At 41.9% G+C, this 21156-nt stretch overlaps 1 protein-coding gene, 1 long non-coding RNA gene and 1 other non-coding gene across 3 annotated transcripts in view; 1 reads left to right on the forward strand and 2 right to left on the reverse strand.

Annotated features, from left to right (window-relative positions):
- Window positions 1-17860, reverse strand: part of RASGEF1B (RasGEF domain family member 1B) — a 492806-nt gene extending 474946 nt beyond the window's left edge. Inside the window, exon 1 of the mRNA XM_064485730.1 lies at window positions 17710-17860. Within this exon, the coding sequence (XP_064341800.1) occupies window positions 17710-17778 (69 nt within the window). The 5' untranslated portion in view covers window positions 17779-17860. The remainder of the gene's footprint in view (window positions 1-17709) is intronic.
- On the forward strand, window positions 11922-11994 carry TRNAD-GUC (transfer RNA aspartic acid (anticodon GUC)). The gene has a single exon. It is a non-coding gene; the product is annotated as a tRNA-Asp (tRNA).
- A 766-nt stretch (window positions 17861-18626) lies between the features above and the next one.
- Window positions 18627-21156, reverse strand: part of LOC116156510 (uncharacterized) — a 156368-nt gene continuing 153838 nt past the window's right edge. Inside the window, exons 6-7 of the long non-coding RNA XR_004140355.2 lie at window positions 19639-19768; window positions 18627-19262 (exon numbers count right to left, since the gene is read on the reverse strand). This is a non-coding gene — a long non-coding RNA (uncharacterized LOC116156510). The remainder of the gene's footprint in view (window positions 19263-19638; window positions 19769-21156) is intronic.

Genomic DNA, 21156 nt, shown 5'->3' on the forward strand with positions numbered 1-21156 from the left:
TTGTTACAAGCTGATGAAATCTCATCAGTGTACCGAACAAGAAAAAAACTATATATTTTCTGTATCCAAAAGGTTTATTAAGACTCACAATGCAGAAACTGCTCTTTCAAATTGAACTCTAGCATTTTGTGCATTTAACTCTACGGGGTCCTCTAGGTTTGAAGACAGGTTTGCCAGCCTCGCGAGGTAGAAAAAAACACATGGATTCTTGTCCTGATCAGCCACTATAAATTATATCAAATTAGGTAAGTAAGTTCACCTCTCTATAATTCTTCACTGAATATGGGGGCATTAGTCTGAAAATTTCTCACGTTCCCATCATTTTGTAACTATGTCTAACAAGACAGAATGCTTTCAGCACCATGGACAGTTACAAGTAAGACAAGGTCACAGACTCCAGCAGAAAAAACCAATGGTGTTGTTTTAAAACTCAATGCAGCAAAAGTGCACAAATGGTTTTAATATTTCAAGTTAATATGGTGTTTATGATAATAAGAAAATTTTTTCATTTTGATTTTTTTATAACCACCTTTCAAAATTATGAACATTTTGGAATATAGCAGAAACAACTTGCCTTGTGAAGAAAATCTGTATTTATTACACAAGTGTTCCAATTAATAGTGATTGAAGACTTACACCAAAAAATGCTTCAAAAGGCATAAATAAACACACAAAAAATTAACAAAAATGTGAAGTAAAAGTATATTAAATTTTATGTTCTTCAATTAAATCCTAGTAACTTAAAAATAATGAACAGTTTCGACTATATCAACTAAAAATGTCACACACATTAAAATATTGTTAATCAATTTAAACAATGTTAAAGTTGTTATCATAATATATCTTAGAATTTACAACCAAAGTCATCCTAAGACATTTTAAGGTCCAGGGCCTTCCCCAAAGATGGGCAAAATCACATTCTAATGTCTCTGTCTATTCATCTCAATATTTGAAAGCAAATGAAGTCAGGCTAAAGGAAAGTCAAATATGTAAGTCCTCAAGGCCAAAGAAAAAGGGGAAAGGAGTTCATCGGAAAGGTATCTTATATCCTTAAGTATTTACATTTATATAGCAGAAATTTTTCAAGTTTCCTTGGTGATAGGGAAAGAAGAAGGTCTGTGGAAAAAGGTATGGTATGGTTTTATGAATTTATTTATATGTGTATTAATTCTACAAGCCTGTTATTTGGGAAACATTGTTATATGCAGGAGACACAACAGTGAAGAAATAAACACAGTTCTTCTCACTGCTAATGTTGAGCTGCTTGCTAGGACAGTAACTCAATATTTGTTACAGTGTGGAATGAAGAGAGTGAATTCAGAGAGAGCAAGAAAGTTTGCTGGACCTCTTCTGAGGAACAGCTTTCTACTTTCACAATACAGAAGAAAAAGAAAGAAAAGGGGGGGAGGGAAAGAGGGGGTCGTTAGCTGTGCATTTTTTAAGTGCAAAGTATCCCTGGTCCTTACTATTTTACAAGGAAGACAGGAAGAAGGAAAAAGAGACAGATATATGCATACAGACACTCCCCCCTACTCACAGATATGGCCCAGTCTGAGGTCTGCAACCTGCAGATTTGTATTCCTCCACCTTGGAGTCAAATGAGAACTAATTTGATAGGAAGAGCAATAAGGAATGCTGAGTACTCACCCCATAGACTATGGTGTAAATTTCTACTTAACTTTCTGTTTGGAGGAAATGTCATTATCAAAATATAATTTTTACATATGGGTAAGCATATAGATGATCGCTATCTTTTCAACAGAACTGTTTCTCTGAAAGTTCTACCATTCAAAAGATAATTAAGCCAATATTGATATAAGAAAAAAAGGACCAATTTATGATGTTTTAAAGGGAATGGCATGTATTTGCACCACACAGGGACAAAACCAATAGTTCGAAATTCTAAAATATGCATGTAATATAGCAATGTGTAGCATTATCCAGGAAAGCAGATTCAAAGCAAAGATCATCCTAGCACACTACAGAGGTACAAGGAAAACTAACATCTCTAGCTGATGTGAGTCACTTTTTACGGATCAAAGCACAAAAACTGAAGCCAATAAACAGCTTATATTTATTAATTTTCTAGGTTTTATGTATAAGAAAATTGATGTCTCATAGTAAAAATTGATTTAAATCAACCTATTATTGATTTGTTTACCTAAACAGTTTCACTTTTTAATTTATTAAAAAGATAAGATTGAATTAACAATCCAATTTTCTATATGCAAACCTAAACAGAAAAAAAAAAAGTAATGGCACACATACACAATGTATATACCAAAGTAATACTCCCAATGTGTGAGCCACCTAGCCTAGCAATTACGAACTAGATAAAACAACAGATTAGACCAAACTCCCTTTCTTACTCCTGAAATGCTACAAGAACAGCTATCATTGTTTCACTTATTTATTTGTCAAATATTTACTAAGTAATTATCATTCTTTCTGCTCACCACGAAAAGAGGCAGAAGAGACTATGGAAGAAATGTAAGTTCTTACCTGTGATTTCAGGGGCTTACACTTTAATTGAAGGGGTTATCTTGCAGCTCTTCCCAACAGCTGACTTAAGCAGGAAATTTATCCTGTTTATTTTCCCATTTGGATATAATCTCTATCCCATATACCTTGCATATACCTCTATCCTCTCTACCCATAAAACAGCATTAGGTTGTTACTATCTTAAGGGCAGAAACACTGACACCTTTCATATAACAACTACATCAATTCTCAGGGTATACACTCCACATACAAAATAGAAAATCAAATATTTTCTAGCATGAAACAGTGAGGAGAGATCAGCACCCCAAAAACTCTTTTGATAATGAAATACATACAGGGATTAGGACTGTTTTCTGAGCATTTTTATAATCCATCACTCAGTACAAGTATAAATTATATTTTCTGAAACTAAAAGTGCTATAAAGCAAAAAAATTCCCTTACCAATAGACCAATTCTAAAACAATGTTAACATCATTGTTACATTATTCTATTTGGCTAAACTGATGTGACAGACGAATTATTATAAACTGAAATTCTTCTCTTGCACTTAATTTCCTGGTTAAAGACAAATCAAAACTCACAACACCGTGCTCAAGCACATTTCTAGTTCATTGCAAGCTGAACAAAGTATTCTGCTTCATGGAAACTAAATTTAACTGTTTTCCACAGTTTGGAGCACTAAAACAACTACTAACCTTAGAGACACAAGACGTGGTTCACACACTATAATCATCTGACCTTGGGCAACTCATTTAACTTCTTGGCCATTCAGATTCCTCACCTGCAAGTTACAAAGTTGAGATGCAATGCATTCAGCCTCCCACTCCATCTCTAAAGGCTCTACTCTTTTAAGATTCTGGCATTTACTGACACTCTAATATCTCATTCAACCCAAATGACATTCCATGTAACCACAGTCACAACCAACAAAAGCCACATCTTATATATCATTCTTGTGAATTCACCCACTTTGACCTGAATATGTAATGAGGCACACACCATTTTTGTGAATTGGCAGAATTTTTTACAGACCAGTAATTCATACAGTGATCTTTCAAGAGGAAGTTGCTGTTGTTCCTCAATCATTCAGGGTTCTAGGAGGACTCAGATGACATACTCAAATTGGGTAATGTAAGGAAAGTTCAGTAAAATTTTACAAAGATGCTAGAAGGGTATAAGAAAACCATTAGGCATGGTACAATGTCTTGGGGCTAGAAGCATGCCCAATTACCCCCCATTAAAGTAGCGAGAAAAAGGAGAGTCACAGAAGTTAGAGGCAGGCAGGCTACATGGAGAGGACCACCTTAAATAGGAGCTGTGATCTTAGGCACAGCCAGATCAAGGTGACTTGCAAATAGCAAGTCAGGGTAATAAACATCTTGCCTTCACAATCTCCACTCCCTACAGTCTCTAACCAATGTCCCCCACTGGTCAAAGTCAATTAGATGCTGAGGCTAAACCAACTCTGTAGATGTATTTCATACAGCTTAACTTCCTGGAGAAAGATCAAGAACTAAAGGTGCAAAGAGAAACAGATCTAACACAATCCTGTTTTCTCTAAGTAGGCTAGACTCACAGAATTATAGTCCCATCTTTGCCTAAAGGTTCTTTAATGTTGTCGTGGTACAAACTACTGTCTAGTGAGTTCCTGTAATATGCTGGATCCCTTCCAAACCCTGGCTATGTATTTAATGTTCAGAAAATCTTTATTCTAACACCAAGAACCTATTAGAACCCTCTAATGTAGTCATCAAGGGTAATTTTAGATCTCAACAGGTTTTCACAAAGAATGTAAGCAAACCAATTGCTTAAAGTGGAAGAAATGTCAATGTTAGTAAAGATTGATTTTCTATATTCCCTCTCTCTAATTAGTTGCTTTGGACATCAATGAGTTGCACAAAAAGAGCCACAATGATTTCCCTGATTAAGTAGCTCTAGCAAACTGGAAAGGTTGAAGCACAGCATTATTAACTCTTTGATGGGCTATGTAGAGCCATGCTGAGCTGTAGACAATACTGAAATGTTCCAAAATAAAAGTGGATAACAGGAGGAGAGGCTTCAAAAGGAGGACTTAATTCAAACCTCTGGTCTAGAAAAGACAAAGAGCATATTCATCAATGTAAAAAGAAAAAGATTGCTAACTGGATACTAAAATACTGCTAACTTGCTAACATGTGCCAAGGCCTATGCTAAGTGCTTTCACATCATATTTCATGAAATCTGCATGGAAGCCCAGTGAGATATTTTTGTTTAGAACATTTTACATATGAGGAAAGTAATTTGCCTAAGGCACTATGAAACAAAATCTGAAAATCCAATAAAGAGGTATAGTTTTAAAAAGGTTTTACATCTGATGTGACCTCAGACATAATCCCACCTTTCCACCACCATTTCTTGTGTCTTGGAAAGTGGTAAACCACAAAGGATAACTTATTCTGCCTATTTATAATACCAATCTGGAAAAACAGAATTTCTTCTAAAGTCAACTTCTTCTTTTGGAAAATATTTTAAATGGTTGTCACAGCACTTGGAAGGATTCTGGGGAAAGAGCCTATAAAATCTTTTCACTGGAATAGGCATAGTAGCTTCCTACCAGGCATCAGCTCAGAATAGTCCTCTGTTTTTGTGCTTAGAAATTAAATCTCTTCACGTGAACTTGGGGAAGAGACCATGTCTTGTTCCTTTTGTAAGGAACCACATGAATAGGGCATATACTTGGAATTTAAAAAATACTTGTTCAAGGGGGAGGGTATAGCTCAAGTGGCAGAGCGCATGCTTAGCATGCACAAGGTCCAGGGTTCAATCCCCAGTACCTCCTCTAAAAATTAATAAATAAACCTAATCACCTCCCACACCAGAAAAAAAAAAAAAAACTTGTTCAATGAGTAATCAACATAGCAGAGTATGTGATAGGCAAGACACTGCAGAAAGAAAAGTAAACACCAGTTTACTTACCCAGAAAAAATCATCAAACCAATCTTTTATCACCACTAGTGCTATGGAATCTTATTTGGTTTTCACGTGAGCCAAGAAGAAAATATACAGTAGGTGCCTTCTCTTGGGCCTTTCCCACTCTCATCACATGCCCACTCAATATTCACCTGACCTCCAAAACATTAATACAGGAAGAACTAGGCTAAAATGTAAATCAAGCCCAACCATGAAGTGGAAAATTTTTTAAAATAAGCAGAAGAAAGGTAACATCAAATGTTAATTATGTTCCAGGCAGAGTGCTTAATACTTTACACATGTTTTCTCATTTAATCCTCATAATAACCACCATCTTTGTTTTTACAGATGAAGAAACTGAAGCTTAGAGAAGGTAAGTAACTTGTCTGTGGTCACATAATAATGTGACAAGTGAAAGTAGAGATTTAGCACAAATTCTAGAAGATAATCATTAATGGAAGCCTTCAGTATCAACAAAGATACAGGGAGTGAGAAGGGCCATGCCTTTGCCTTGATGGTGGAAGAGTCATTACAGAGATGATTAATGTATATGAGTCTTGGATGCTTCCTTACACTGGTGAGGGCATCACAGTTAACACCTAGCTTGCCCTACAAAGAGTGGAGTTGAAGTCTTAGCTCCATGGCTTCCTGGTGATGGTTATCTTGGCACATTCACATTCGCTTTATCTCTCTGAACCTCGGCTTCTAATCTGTCAAGTGAGGATGATAGTGCTTCAAAGCTCTTTAAGAGGACTCAATCAAAGTGCTTCAAAATCTCAAAGCACTGTGCCAAAAGTTTGTTGATTATTCTCTCCACCAGCAGCAAGGAGACCCCATGTGACATAAAATCCTGGGCAATCACTCCAACATATTGTACCTCAGGAATAGTTTGTCTAGAGAGAAAAACCAATTTGTTCTCTACAGATCTTGGCTTGGGAGCTCTTCATCTAGTGATTAAGGAACTTGAAGGAAGAGATGGGGATGGTTTGAGATGGCAGGTGGGATTTATGCTAATTTTGTGGGACAAAGAAGGCCTTGGAAATAATTTCGGAAACAGATCATCAAAGCTGCTCCCATTTGTTATCATGTTCATCTGCAAGGCCAGAAATGGGAAGGACCTTTACTAATAATGGAATTTTTCATTTAAATAACACTACTAATATTTTACGGCATTTAGGTATACCTTGTATTATTCCAAACTGTATTTAAGGCAAGATACCTCAAATTTTTTGCACTATTTTATGATTTTCAAAGCATTTCATAATTCGTGATTTCAATTGATGGTGTTTTTATAGTGCTATCTTCTAAATTCTATTGAGAATGACATATATAGGAAAAGGTGATAAATAATTTTTATTATCTGCAAGGCTATTGGACAATTTTAAACCCAAGCTATTTACCAATAGCTAATATTTCTCAATTCCCTGTTCCTTTGTTTTTCCATCTGTAACTAGAGTAAAATAACCCCCTACTGTTTCTCCATTTCTAATAAAATTATGTATGTGAGGTGTTTTGGTGAATTCTAAAGAGCTGCTATTATTGTCTCTTATCCATCAACTCTGCTAGGTGAGGGCAGATTTCTTGGTCATTCTAACGTGCAGTAATTCCAAATCAAAGATGTAATCCAAGGTAAGCCAAGTAAAGTCTCTCTACCTATCCAAGAAGTTGTCGCACATAAGGGAAGTCCACACAACATGCAGAGACAGGGAGCTACATTAACTGGGAACCCCCGAGGGTCCACCCAGCTGCTTGGACATCCAACCTGGCACTGAGCAAATGGACTCCTAAAAATCACAGTCGGCATCAGGGTACTCACCCAGCCATCTGACTCACTCACAGCATCTGGGCACAAGAAAATTTTATTTCCCAAATCCCTCTTCCCTGCCCTCATCTTCCCCAGCCACACACACAAACAATCTGGACAGTCCATAAGGTAGAGAATAATTTTAGGGGCTTCCCTAGGGTCTGGCTGGATGCTTTCCAATCATTTTTTTCTGGCCTGTGAAATCAGATGCACTATTTCTTTATACATGAGAAAAAAATGAAATCAGTTTCTATTTGCAGAGTGAGATGGAAAAAATGAAAATTGCACACAGCTATGTCACAGACTCTTAGAAAGGACTTCCCTAAACTAGAGGAGAGGAAGGAGGCAAAAGGGAAACTCAAAAGGCAAGGAAGTTCAATCTGTTAACCCTTGAGAAGTGGCCCATGAGCTTGGTTTCACATACATAAGCACATTTAAGGTTTTGGAGCAAAGTTGGTAAGTAAAATCAGTGAGATTTCTGGATTCATTTTAACCACTGATTATGATGTGGTTCAATCACCATGGCCATTCCAGGATCAAGTCACTGTATGTCTTTGTGTCTTTCTGTCTTTGTGTGGCTATGCATGTGGTCTGACCTCTCCCACACTACCCCACCTTCTCTGAACAGACACACAATACATTTTAACACACATGAAATTTGGTTAAAATAAATATCAAGAATAAGCTTGTTGGGCCAAAAAAAAAAATGGCTTGGGGGTTAGATTTCACAAAAGGCCTACCCTAATTCAAAAATGGAATAGGAAAGAAGGAAATTGACAAGATAATATGGGGCCAGTTTTATGTACCCAAATGTGGTTACAAATGAAGTCACCTTATCACTTATATCCCAGTTTTGCTAGCTACATAATTCCATCCCCATTCTGAGCACATCAGATTCTTTTCCAAGGATCCCTTCCTCCTTTGGTATCAGTAGGTGTCCTCTGGAGGAAATTACATCATATGAGCTCTCAAACCAGTCCAAACACCTATCAGACCGTGCTGGCTGCAGGTTGTCTGGGTGTCTGTTCTGCTCCTGCCAGACCATCAGTGCTCCCCTTGCATTGAAAAGGCTCCCTCCTCTGAGTTCTACTCTCGGAAATGGCCCCATAACAAGGTTGCTTGAGTCATTGTATGTCAGACTCTTTTTCCTGGCACAGGGTAGACTCAGGGGGACAGAGGGAATAGGGAGTGAATTCAAACAACAGCCACTATATGTTTCTTCAATCTATAATCCTACACTCTGAGACCCTCTTTCTGAGTCTGGTCCAGCAGTCCTTCCCTGCAATTTGCCTTCTGTCACCGCTATCTGCATTCCTTCCCCCATGTTGATAGAATTTCATTCATAAACTTAGTTCAAGTTTAGTTATCAAAAAGTGCATTATTCCCTAAGGAAACCTCTGGATACAAAGAGATCCCAGGGGTTATCACACAAGGGTCAAAGTTCTAGCTGTAAATTATGACTGCTTCATATTTCCTTCTCTATCTTTCAAACAGAAGCAATTCTCTTCTTTATCATTCATACCATCCCGAATAGCCCACTGGCCAGCAGGTCCCTGCTTGCCCAGGATGCCAAGTATACACCTTATGTTTCTGTCCTCTTCATCACAGGACCAGTGATGGCAATTCACATTTGTATAATGCTTGATATTTCATAAAGGACTTTCACATTTATTACCACACTAGAGCCTCACATCATTTCTGTGAGTAAAGCAAATCAAGTATTGATCCTTGCAATTTAGAGCTATGAAAATTGACACTCCGAGAGGTAAGGAGATTTCCTCCAGTTGCATTCAGCTAGTGAGGAGATGAGCCAGGCTCAGAATCCAGATCTTAAGGCTCCGGGTATAGGTTCTTTGCAATTCATAACGCTGACTCTCTTTAGTTTTCAGCCCATGTGCCTCTCTGTAGGCATCCTCACTAGACTTTCAACCAAATTCAAATAATCTCCATGACAGTAAATTCCCATGCTCTCAGTCCATCTAACAGAGTTTTCCAGGGAAGCAGGGCATCATTACTGCCTCTTTCCCACTGGAAATGATAAGGCAGCCCACTGGGTAAATGTTCTTTGGAGTAAATTAATTTCGGAATAATCTAACCTGACTTTAAGCCAGAATTCTCCATCAACAGCTTAGAACATAAAAGTCTGAGGACTAAAATCTTGACTTATGGCATGGATTTGCTTCACTTGACCTATTTTGAGGATACATGTTCTGCAAACCAATTGAAAAATTAAAAATACGCTTTGTTTAATTGTATTGCAATCTATGGTCGAATTCCATTTAAATGGCATTTACAACTGGCACATTTTTCAAGTCCTGCTTCTGCCACAGTTGCATGTAAAAGTGCATTGTCATCATTCATCCAACTGCAGCCTAAGTTAGCATCAACATACATCCCACAGATGAGGGGGCAAGTCACTGAAGGACAGTGGCTGTCATATTTCCATGAAATACAATTAAATATATGCAGAAATAAGTCAGTTCCCAGATTTTGATAAAACAGTATATGGCATGTTTTCAAAATTAATAAGCATTGATTGAGCACCTATATTGTGTTCAGCACTGTAGAGAATTCAGAAAAGTATAAGGTATGTTCTAAAATAGTCAAAGAAGAGAGAATACTCAGGGTATGGGGATCAAGGTGAAAATGTATGTTATAGTAACTATAATGATTATTATTATTTATTTTTGTCAATTACCACATGCCAGGTACTATGCTAAGTATTTTATTTGAATTATCTAATCCTCATAACAACTCAGTAAGATAACTACTATTATCATTTTAATTTTGCAGAAAATAAAAGTGAGACACAAGCAAGTAATTTACTTAATTAAGGGCACATTGTTAGGAAGTGAGGGAGCTAAGATTGGAAGTCAATCTTAGCATTTGATTTGCCAGCCTGTGTACTCCTAGCCTCTTTGCTTTATTTAGGGAAGGCTTCATGAAGGGCTGGGTCTTTACTACAGCTCTGAAGATTCGATAGCGTTTAGGTAGGAAGAATGGAAAGAATGAGGAGAGGTCCTCACACAGCAGGATAGACAAAGAGCATAAACAAAGGCACAGGGCAAGAAGCGACACGGGAGGATCCCTGAAGGAAGTCAACGGCAGGAAGCAAAGTTGGGTGGGCAGGGTGAGACACTTAAGTGAATACCTTACAAACAACCTAGGCAGAATTTAGAGCCCTGAGCCTTTGGAAATAGAAAGTCATGAAGACTCTCACACAGGAAAGTAACAATGAAAAGGCTCTGTGGTACACTAGCAGCGCATCCAGGAAAAGGGGCGAGGAGGGAGACTTCAGGGAAGCAAGCTAATTAGGGGCTTATGGAGAAATCCCCTACAGACCCCACCAGAGCTTGGTCATAGCACATACTCAATAAATGCTTGTCAGGTCAGTGGATGATGACTAGTAGGAATAAAAAGAAAGCCATAAAGGCAAGAAAAAATCTACAGGAGTCACTGACAAACTGTTCACGAAGGAAAAAGAAAAGGAAGGAAGGAAAGATGGTACCAAAATGCTACTCTGAGTAAAAAAAAAAAAAAAAGACATGTGGACGTGTGGGGCTTTTGGCTGACGATGGAGTTAGAAGGAGAAGTGGGTTTCACGTGGGAGCAGGATGATGAGTCCTCTGTTTTGGTTTGAAAATGTAGAGGTTTGAAAGAGACATAGAATATCGTTAATATACTATAGGTATTTGGAGAAATAGGCCTAGAATACTTTTAAGACTCTCCAAGGGTGGAAAGCACAGTCCTTACTCCTCACAAAATTCAAATTAAAGTTGTACTTTTATTTATAGGCCACTTCCATAGGCAACTCTAAGTAGGTAGAGCTTTCCTAATATAAACATCACTACTAGACCTATTGTGTCTTATCAAAGATTTGCAAAGTAGAAATTCATAATGTACAAGAACATCACTACAAATTGAAAAGACCTAAGCAGAAGGAAATAAACCAAAGAGTTAAGCTCCTAACCCTGCTCCCTGTGACATGCAGCCAGCACTGGCGATCTGACAGATGTGAAACACCAGCCTTTCCTTATCAAAATACAAAAAAAGGAGAAAATCATGTAACAGTTTCTCAGCACGCAGCCATTAGACAGATGTAATCATAATGGGACCAAATATTCTTATAAGTGAAATGCGTGCATTTAGGACCACATGCAGGGTTTAAAAGCAGCTAACACAAAAGGTAAGCAGAGTTGCCCGTGTGTATATAATGGCTCAGATGTGGTAGAGACATCCAGTTGGCCCTCAAATCAACTGAATGGTAAATTTAAAAGGCAAACTCAGTACCCATTAGCTTAAAATTCAAATGACCCTCATAGGAATCCCAGCTGTGGCAACAGGAGCTATTATTCTTAAAGTAAACTTATCCTTTATGATCATCCACCAACATCCAATCACTGAAGCTACCGCCACACTCATCCAAGTTATTTGCTTTCAAAACAGCCAGACCACATGGTTCATCCTTTAGATGCTTGAAGCCGATCAGAATGATCAAGTGGATGAGAGTGTGCAAGATTCATTTAAACCAACAAAGGAGCTCATTGTAATGGATAAAATCAAGATCTTCACCAGGCAAATTAGAGGGAAGAAACTGCTTCAAAGCATAACTCCCTTCAAGGGGGAAGGGATAGGGTCAATTAAAATATATAACTGGAGGGGGTGGATGGTATAGTTCAGTGGTAGAACATGTGCTTGTCATGCACAAGGTCCTGGGTTCAATCACCAGTGCCTCTCTTAAAGGGAAAAAAAGAAAAAATAAAACAACAACAACAACAACAAATATATATATATATATAAATGGAAAGACCCACTAAATGTAGGCTAGGAAGTCAATCCAACCCATGGAGCAAATTTGTTGTTACCAGATGCAAAGAGAGAAATAAACTGAAATTTGAGTACAGTGTTCAAAATAAAAAACCATGTCATGAAATATGCCCATGTAACCTGACCAAACCTTTTACCCAATTTAGAGGCAGGATATTCATCAAAAGTTATTTGGTAAGTTAGATGTTTAAAACTCTGAAAATATTTTCTCCCCCCAAAATAATGTTCTGCATGGTGACTGGCTTCCCAAGATAGACCAAAAAAAAAAATCCCCCAATGTATAGTACAGTAATGTGCAAGTACAGTTTGGGGATAATGAAGTGATACAAACTGTTCTGTGCAAATAGAATCTTACCATCCCATACAGCAGCGCTTTTCAATTTATGAGTCACAACTCATGAAATCAATTCAGTGAGTCTTTCCCAGTTTAATTCTTAATAGAATGGACGAAATGGAACGGAAAGGAAAGAACAGAATTGCATACATCAGAGTACATCCCCATCATAAGGAAAAGTATTATTCTTGAAACTTAATTTCAGAGTTATAGGTATAAATAGCTATGTGCATTCAGTATTGCTAAGTAAAAGATATTTCTGACTGTGGGTCACAGCCATAACTGTTTGAATGTCTCTTAGCAAGGCTTCCATGGGGCATCTAGCACAAAGCTGGCATTTAACATTTGTTAAATGAGTAAATGACTGAGTGAACCAGCGAACACGTGAAGAATGAATAAACAGAATGCCAGTAATACGCCTCTCTCAGCCACAGCTCTGGCACTTGGAGTGGGAAGTTTGCTAGCTTTATCATCACTTATCAAGCCTGCTCACTAGTCAGGCATTGGGTATAGACAGCTGCTCGGCTGCAAGTCCCTAGAGGTGGTACCCTTGGCCTGGGACAGGACCTCTGGCACAGTAGCTATAAAGAGGGAAGGATGGGGACAAGTCTTCCCCAGCTGAGAGGGATTGGTCTCTAGGAGCTGGGTGCTGAGGGGAAGAGGAAGAAGGTAAGACAGGGTTGCCAGATGTAGCAAATAAAAATACCAGATGCTGGTTAAATTGGAATTTCTGACAAGCAACAAATAATTCAAGGGCAAAGAAAGTCATGAACTTTCAGGAATGAAAGATCAGTTCAACCCATCAGACATTTATCTGGTGCAAAACTATGTGTAAAATCCTCTGCTAGGTGCTATGAGGGGAAAAAGTACTCAGCTCTTGAGGCTGAAGAGGTCAGAGACACACAGGCAGGAACCTCAGCAAATACCATGCATTGAGCCCTATTCCAAGTACTTTCCAGGCATTAACTCATTTGGCCCTCACCGCCCTGCTGTTATCATTCAGCACTGCTATTATCCCCATTGAACACAGAAAACTGAAGCACTGAGAAGTTACAAGAGAAAGTTGTCCAAGGTCTCATAGAGAAACAAACACAACTAACATCAGTGGGCCTGTGTGGGGAGCTGGATGATGCCCAAGGGGTGGATCTGGAGATAAGATTTGAGCTGAAGAAAGGAGAGACATCAATAGGTGAATATTAGGGGAAGAATATTCCAGGCAGAGGAACAGCCAGGAGTTGAGAGGACATGATCAGGAAATCGGAATAGACTAAAGTTTCTGGAATACTGGAAAGATAAGAGGAGGAAGGTAAGACTGGACAAGAAAATGAGGTAGGAATACACTGTCGAGGGGAATCATGCACCCTGCTGAACCTGCATGCAATGGTGAACCACCAAAGGATCTGGGATCTATAAATGGGATACTGTGTTGAATTGGGCTATTAAGGAAGATGACTTTGGCTATAGTCCAAAAGACAGAGTGGGTGAGACAGAGATCAGAGGCAAGAAAAAGATGAGGTAAATCAATCCCAGCTGGCTGGCAAGGCATGCCACATCAGAGTCCAGGATTTACCTCCCAGATCAGACCCTTAGTAGGTAGTGACCTTGGACAATTCATGTAATGACTGAGCCTTGGCTTCCTCATTTCTGCAACAGGGACGACAACACGACTTCCTTCTCAATATTATAGGAGAGTAAGACAGGACAACATACAGGAAATGCTCCACAGATGGAAGTTGCCTGTGAAGGGTCACCACGATTGACCCTGAATCTTTCCCTTAACAATCCCTCTGAGTTCAGTCAACCTTGGATTGAACCCTTCCAGGAGTAAGGTACTTATGCCATCCCAGTGGTACCACAGTGAGAGTGAAGCAACGAAAGAAAGAAACTGAAAGAGTGGGGGGCTGCCTTTCCTACTTCCAAAGAGAAAGAGTACATCTAGAAAGGAAGCTGAGGTAGAACACAAAAAGCAAAACAAAGCAAAACCCTAAACACCAAGTCACCACAGTTGAGGAGTTGAGGGAGGTGAACCTTGAGATCCTCACGGTAGCCCATATTACCAGAGTGGCGTTAAGCAAATTACCTAAACTCTCTAAACCTTAATTTTCTCCATCTGGAAAACATGGCTGTTAACACCTATACTGTGAAACTATTGAGAGGATAGCTGATACCAGGTATATTATGCCCTTGGAATAATGCCTGGCCCAGAGAAGGCAATAAGTGATAGTTATTATGTATTATGGATAAATTTAAATAAAGCTGTAGTTGCAGTGAGGCAGAAGTACTGGTGGGATCAGAAAAGAGAATGTGGAAATAAGTAAATATCCACGAGGAGCAACAATTCTAGAGACCACATCCATGAACAGTGGGCGTGGAGCTGACAGCCTTTTTCTGTGGAGCCAGATGTGTTCTGTCCAGCAGGGCTGCTGAAAGGTCCCCCCACCATTAAATGACAAAGGATGGAAGGATTAAAAATGCAGGTTTGTAGACTGAGGGAAGAGAGGCCTGGAAGAAGAAAAAGCCATCACCTCTGACTATGTAATTCTGTCACTTCCTGTCCTGGAGCCCGACCCATCACTACTAGCCCTGAGGTACAACGCAAAGCAACACTGAGGCTGGAGGAGGGAGACAGGTTCATAATACACCAGAGCTTAAAGGCGAAGGTATGGGTGCCAGGGCCAGACATCCATCCACCCAAGCACACAGGACACATATAAGCAGAACCTGCTAGGTTTGAAACCCCTAGCTGTGTGCTCAGCAAGCCCCACCTTTCTAGACAGCTGGATACCCAGCAAGCCCACTCATTCTGCAGGGGCCCTGCCTTGGTGGGGCGCCAACATCATTCCAAACATCTAGCCCGGTGCTCAGGGCACTGATGCGGCTGGGGTAAACTTGGCATCCTTTGCTTTTTCTTGAAATTTTAAAATTACTTCTCAAAGACTTGGTTTGTAAACTTAAATACTTGACAAAGAAGAAGGAAAGGATAACAAAAAGATCATGAAGACATCCTGTGTTTCAAACGCACACCATCCGTCCTTAGCCTCTGAAGATGACGCAGCAGAGCACGCACGGGCGACGTCTTTCAAGCACAGTGACTTTTTGCTCCCATGTTCTCCATAACCTGTCACCCAGTTGTCAGACAACTGCAAACACACAAGAGGTCCCATCGGGACTCAGTACTCTTTCAGGCAGAATCTCCTCTGTGCAAGCCTATTTGGCCTGTGCAGGGAGAAACTACATTCTTGGCCCACCTCCTGACCAAAATGAAACCAAAGACCACGCGCTGTGAAAACATCCATCTCCACTCTTGATCTCCCTGAAACTAAAGGTAACCTCCGAAGTTAGAATGAGAGCATTTGGTGGAAATGAAAAGCTGCCTAAAATCCTCTCACATCCTAGCACTGCCTCCACTTTTAGGATATGAATATTTAGAAAGGTTTAAGAACCTCTTTCTCACACATTTCTCTCCTTCCCAGATGCAGAGAGCTCTCAACAACTGCCTCTTCATTTATGAGTAAGAGTGTGCTGAAGGGTGTTATTGCCTGAGCAGAAAGCATTCTCGAAACACATTACTGACTCAGTTACTCATTTCTCTGGGAGCAAAGGTTTTCCCCCACAGGTAGGAAACGGATGATCACTTAACACTTCCAGCAACAGTGATTAAAAGTGATACCCGGGTGAAGTATTTGGGGTTGATTCAGCCAACACTGAATCAATCATCTGTAGAAAGGAGAGAGCAGATGCTACAGCAGCGCCTGCCTCAAGTTTGTTATTAAAATAACACAGAGCAAGATGTAAGGAGTTACCAAGCACCGAATTCCCTTTCCCTAGAGCTCTTCAAAGACAAAACAGCCACTCATTTTCTCAACTGTCAAAATAGGTCTGTGACTAGTTTTTGAGGCCCCCTCCTCCCAGCAATGACTGGGAGCCAATTGTTCTAAGAAATCAAGGTGGGGCATCAATTGGCTGGAGTATAAAACAGGCAAAAATATACAACCCAAAAGCAGCACATACAACCGAAATTGCTCGGCATGGGATCTGGTAATTTAAGAACAAAAATCCAAATACAAGTGAAGAGAAAGCCAAGGAGAAAAGCAATTTTAAAGGAGTATCTCAGGTCTCTAGAACGACCCCCAGATGCTGCCTAACATTTACGTCACAGAGAAGCAAATGGGCAGAGATGCCATGTGCCACAGGAAGTAGCTAATTTTATCTGCAGTCCTGGACAACTTTTACTTCTCCCGGCTCCTCACAGTTGTTGAGATTTCAGGCTACCAAGTACCCAGGTATTTCAGTCTGGTTTCTCTCTAGCTGGTCAGGAAACTGCAGACAGAGGGCTGAGGCAGCTCCTGAAGCAACCTGGGTCTGGCAGGGAAAGTTGTCTGAGGCCTAGGACTGAGGGAGGAGTGCCGGGTAGGCACACGCTGCAGCACTGGTTAACCTGGCCACAGCCACCTTCCTCTGGTCCAGGCCCAGTAGTCAGTAGTCAGGCAGTCTGTTAGGGGAGGCCAGGAGTAGACAGAGACAAAAGATACACATTGTTCCCACTCGGAGCTGGGGGTTTGGGAGGCTGCCTCTGCACAGTGTGAATCTGTCCCCACTGAGTGGCCAATATAGGTTTCCTATAAAGCAGTTGATGCCACCTTCGGCCCCAGGAGGGGAAGCAAGCCAGCATTCTCATAAACCACCCCTTGCAGGGATGCTTAGAGCAGCATCACCGCCACCTCAGACAGGTGTGAGCAATTAGATGGACCTGCCTTCAGAACTGCGATTTGTTCACCTGACTTGGCATTTTAACCCTTCTCGTCCCCAATGTATCTCACTCCCAGAAGAAGAAATGAGTTAACTTCAACGGAGTTTGCGGTGTGCTGGAGATTGGGGGAGGGGAGTAGAGAAGGCGGGAAGGTGGGAACCTTCTGAAAGCTTGCACGTATTGCTTTTTTTTTTTTTTCAGGTGAAAAGGAAAAACATATTAGGCACCAAAGAGGGACGGCAGGATACCCCTCATTTTCGGACATTCGTGGTATTTTAGGTAAAGAGCAACTCGCAAAACTCGTCCAGATTGACAGAAAACGTGTTGACCTGTCAACTGGAGAAGGGAGTAAAAAAAAGATTCACTGAATCCAGGGAAGCAAGAATTCAGGCTCCCGGGCTTCTGGTCTCCCCCGACCATCCTCCCTGCCCCACCCCAGACTTGCAGGTGGAAAGCAAGCAAGTGAGAAGGTACAGGGCCTCAGTCAGGGGTCGCCGGCCACCGCAGACGGCCGTCGCTGCGGGGACACACCCTCCACCTACCTCAAACATGGGAGAGGCGCCCTTGCTCGGCAACGTGCAGCCCAAGAGCTTGGCGAGAAACTTTGCCATATACGAGCAGTGAGGCAGGGTCTCTCCCGAGGCGCCGGATCCGTCCTTTCCCTGCGCGAGAGCCGGAGCGGCGAGGTCTCATCCGCAGCCGGCCGGTCTGTGCGGCCCGGGGCTGAGGGCTGCCCGCGGCCGGGCCGGGCCCGGGCGGGGCCGGGGGCGAGCGCGCCGGCTGCCGGGCCGCCGCCGCCCGGGGTGCGGGGTGCGAGTGCGCGCGGCCAGGTCCACCGCCCGAGCCGCACGCGCCGCGGGAGCGGGGCGCTGCCGTCTGCGCTCGCCTTTCCCGCTGAATGTCACTATCACCAGAGTAAAGGGAAGGGCCCCGCCGAGGGGGTGGCGGGAGGGCCAACGCGCCGCAGGACGGGCGCCGCGCGCCGGCAAGGGCACCGGCGGGCAGAGCGCAGAGGCGCGGGCACTGGCGGCCCGGCTCCGGGCACCACGCCTCGGCCACGCCACTCGGCTGTGGCCGAGGCCTGACGCTCCGCGGGAGAGCTAGAGGCGAAGGCCGGGAGGGTCTGCTTACCGGGCCGGCCGGGGTGACCCGCTTCCCCAGTTCCCCTCTCCGCGCCGAAGGAGGTGGAAAAGGCTGCCTCAGGCCGGGGCTGACCGGCGGGTTACCGCTGCAAAGCACGAGCTGCCCGCAGGGGCTCCCGGGCGGCCTGCGCCAGCCCCACCCTCCCTCTGGGAAACGGAAGGCTCCCGAAGCCTGGGAGGGGGAACTCCCGCACACGTTCTCACCTTAACCCCTGTGACTGAATGGGGCAGGCACAGGTAAGCCCCAGAAGGGGGAAGGTGACTTTGCAGGCACAGGAGCTGGGCCAGATGCGCTCCATAATCACAGCCTTGGCTGGGGTCGCAGGTTCCGGTGGGGTGGGGGAGACGGCCAGGTGACCGATACACGCAGGTATGCCCTGTTTCTCTTTCCAAACCTGTAAGGCTTGTCTTTTAATAAGGGAGATATTTTTAGGACACAGAGCCTATGTTATATCTTTATTTCGTATCCTTTCAAACTTTAAGTGTGCATGAGAATAACCCGGAGAACTTGGTTAAAACCAGAAGTCCTGGGCCCCAACTCCCAGTGTTTCTGATTCAGAAGGTTTGGGGCAGCCTCAGGATCTGCTTTTTCACTGAGCAGATTCTGATGCAGGTGGTGCCCAGGCTGGACTTTGAAACATTGTGCTCCTTTGTCAAATCCAGAGGTCAGCACATACAAGAACTGTAAAAAGCATTCATTTGTTAATAGAGAGACCCTAGAGAAAGGTTTTTCAAATCGCCTAGTTTTAAATGCAAGGAAGCAGAACTAGAAAAGTTTGTATTACTTCATCAAGTCACATTGTATTCGAGACACTCCAGGCAAATAGCAGCATTCTACAAATGCTTGTTTGACTCCATGAATCGAAGATGGATGGTTGGATGGATGGCGATGAATAGCTGGGTCCAGATTTCCTGATTCTCATTCAGGAATTCTAGCTGGTACAGCAAACTCACTGTGAGTTTAGGAAAGAAAATGGGAAGAAAAGGTGTAAATTAATTTGACTATATCAGCTCAGTGCGTCTCAGACTATTTTTTAATCAAGTATTTTTCACAGTAAAGAGATCATCAAAAACATAAAGTTTCTTTGAAATCTCTGGTTTTACCTTTTGTATTCTATGGCCTATGAAATATTCAGATTTGTTATATTATAAAAAGACCTACTCCCATGAATGAAAATAATGCTCCAAGTATGCAATCTTTATCCCAAACCCAGTGCCATAACACCAGACACCCACCAGCGGCAAAATCGAGAAATGTGGCAGCTGGGTGCCCTCTAAGCTACACTAAAAAGAGACGAGAAGGAAAATTAATACGCAATGAGTACCCACAAACGTCTCAGGCACTGTGTTGCTGTGACAGACTGTGGGCTCTGGGGACAGACTACCTCCATCCCACTTCTGATATTTAATAGCTGTGAGACTTCAGACAAGTGTCTTCTCTGTGCTTCAGTTTCCTCATCTGCAAAACAGGCATAAGAATAAAGGTAGCTACTGCATGCAACCTGTATTCTTCTTCTATTGTTGTCACAACTTAGCATCTTAAAAAACACCCATTCATTATCTTGCAGCTCTGTGGGTTAGAAGTTTAGCGGGCTCAACTGGGTTCCCTGCTTAGAATCCCACAAGGCTGAAACCAAGATACAGCCAGCTGGGCTCTCATCTGGAGGCTTTGAGAAGAATGCAATTCCAAACACAGGTTATTGACAGAATCCAGTTCCTTGCAGCTATAGGTCTGAAGCCCTTGTTTCCTTATCAGTTGTCAGCAGGGAGCCCGACCTTTGCTTGGAGAGGCTGCCCAGGCTCCTCATATGACCTCTTCCATTTTCTAAGGAACAGTTGCCTTGAGTCCTTCTCATGCTTCAAATCTCCCTGACTTCTATTTTTGCCAATAGCCAGAGAAAACTTTTGCTTTAAAGGGGCTCATGTGGTTACATGACTATAATATCCAAGCCCACTTAGATAGTCTTCCTATCTTAAGGACAACTATTAGTCACCTTAATCACATCTTCAAAGTCTCTTTTGCCACATTATGTAACATAATCACAGAAGTAACACCAGGTGTGAAAGCTATAGAGCTATCTAGAATCCAGCTTACCATGTGATTATTCAGAGGAATACATACATGTATGCATTTTAAATACTTAGAACAGTGTCTTATTTTGTGCTACTTATAGTAAGAACTCAGTACAGGTTAGCTGTTATTTTTTTCAGCTCGTGGCACTTCATTTGACTATCATTACAACTATGTATTATTTTAAAGGTAAGAAATCGAGAATTTAAAAGACTGTCCAATCCCACACAGCAGGTTAGTGGCAAAGCCAGGAACCAAAGCTAGGACAGCCACCAATCAAGTCTGTGTTTTTGCTACTACACAGTACTGCATCACAAAAAGCTGGCAACGAACAGGTAATGTTCATCTGGGGGAGTGGAACTTAAGAAGTATGGAATATGAGGAGCAGAAAGAAAATTTACAGTCACTTGCCATATGAGTAATTTATGATTTAGGTGCAAGGAAGGCTCTCCTAAACACTGACTGAAATAAGAAAGTTTCTAACTGCACTGGTGATTTGTAGCGAGCAGAGGCATTTTCTTGTGACGCTATTCATTCAAAGGGGCTACACATTCACTTGCCATCTAGACTCATTCCTCTGATGAGCTAGCTCTTCCCCTTTTTGCTGCCTCCCCTCTGCTATCTTGCATCCTACAGTGTCAAGAGAAAATACACATTTCTGAAGGGCAACCACCCACTGACTCTGCCTTGACAGCAAAAAAAGCATTGCCCAGAGCTTCCCCGGGGCCTGAATCACCCCTACACCTATCTCCTGCTATCTACCTTGCTGGTAGAGC

Source organism: Camelus dromedarius, chromosome 1, assembly GCF_036321535.1.
Source record: "Camelus dromedarius isolate mCamDro1 chromosome 1, mCamDro1.pat, whole genome shotgun sequence".
Lineage (NCBI taxonomy): Eukaryota > Metazoa > Chordata > Mammalia > Artiodactyla > Camelidae > Camelus > Camelus dromedarius.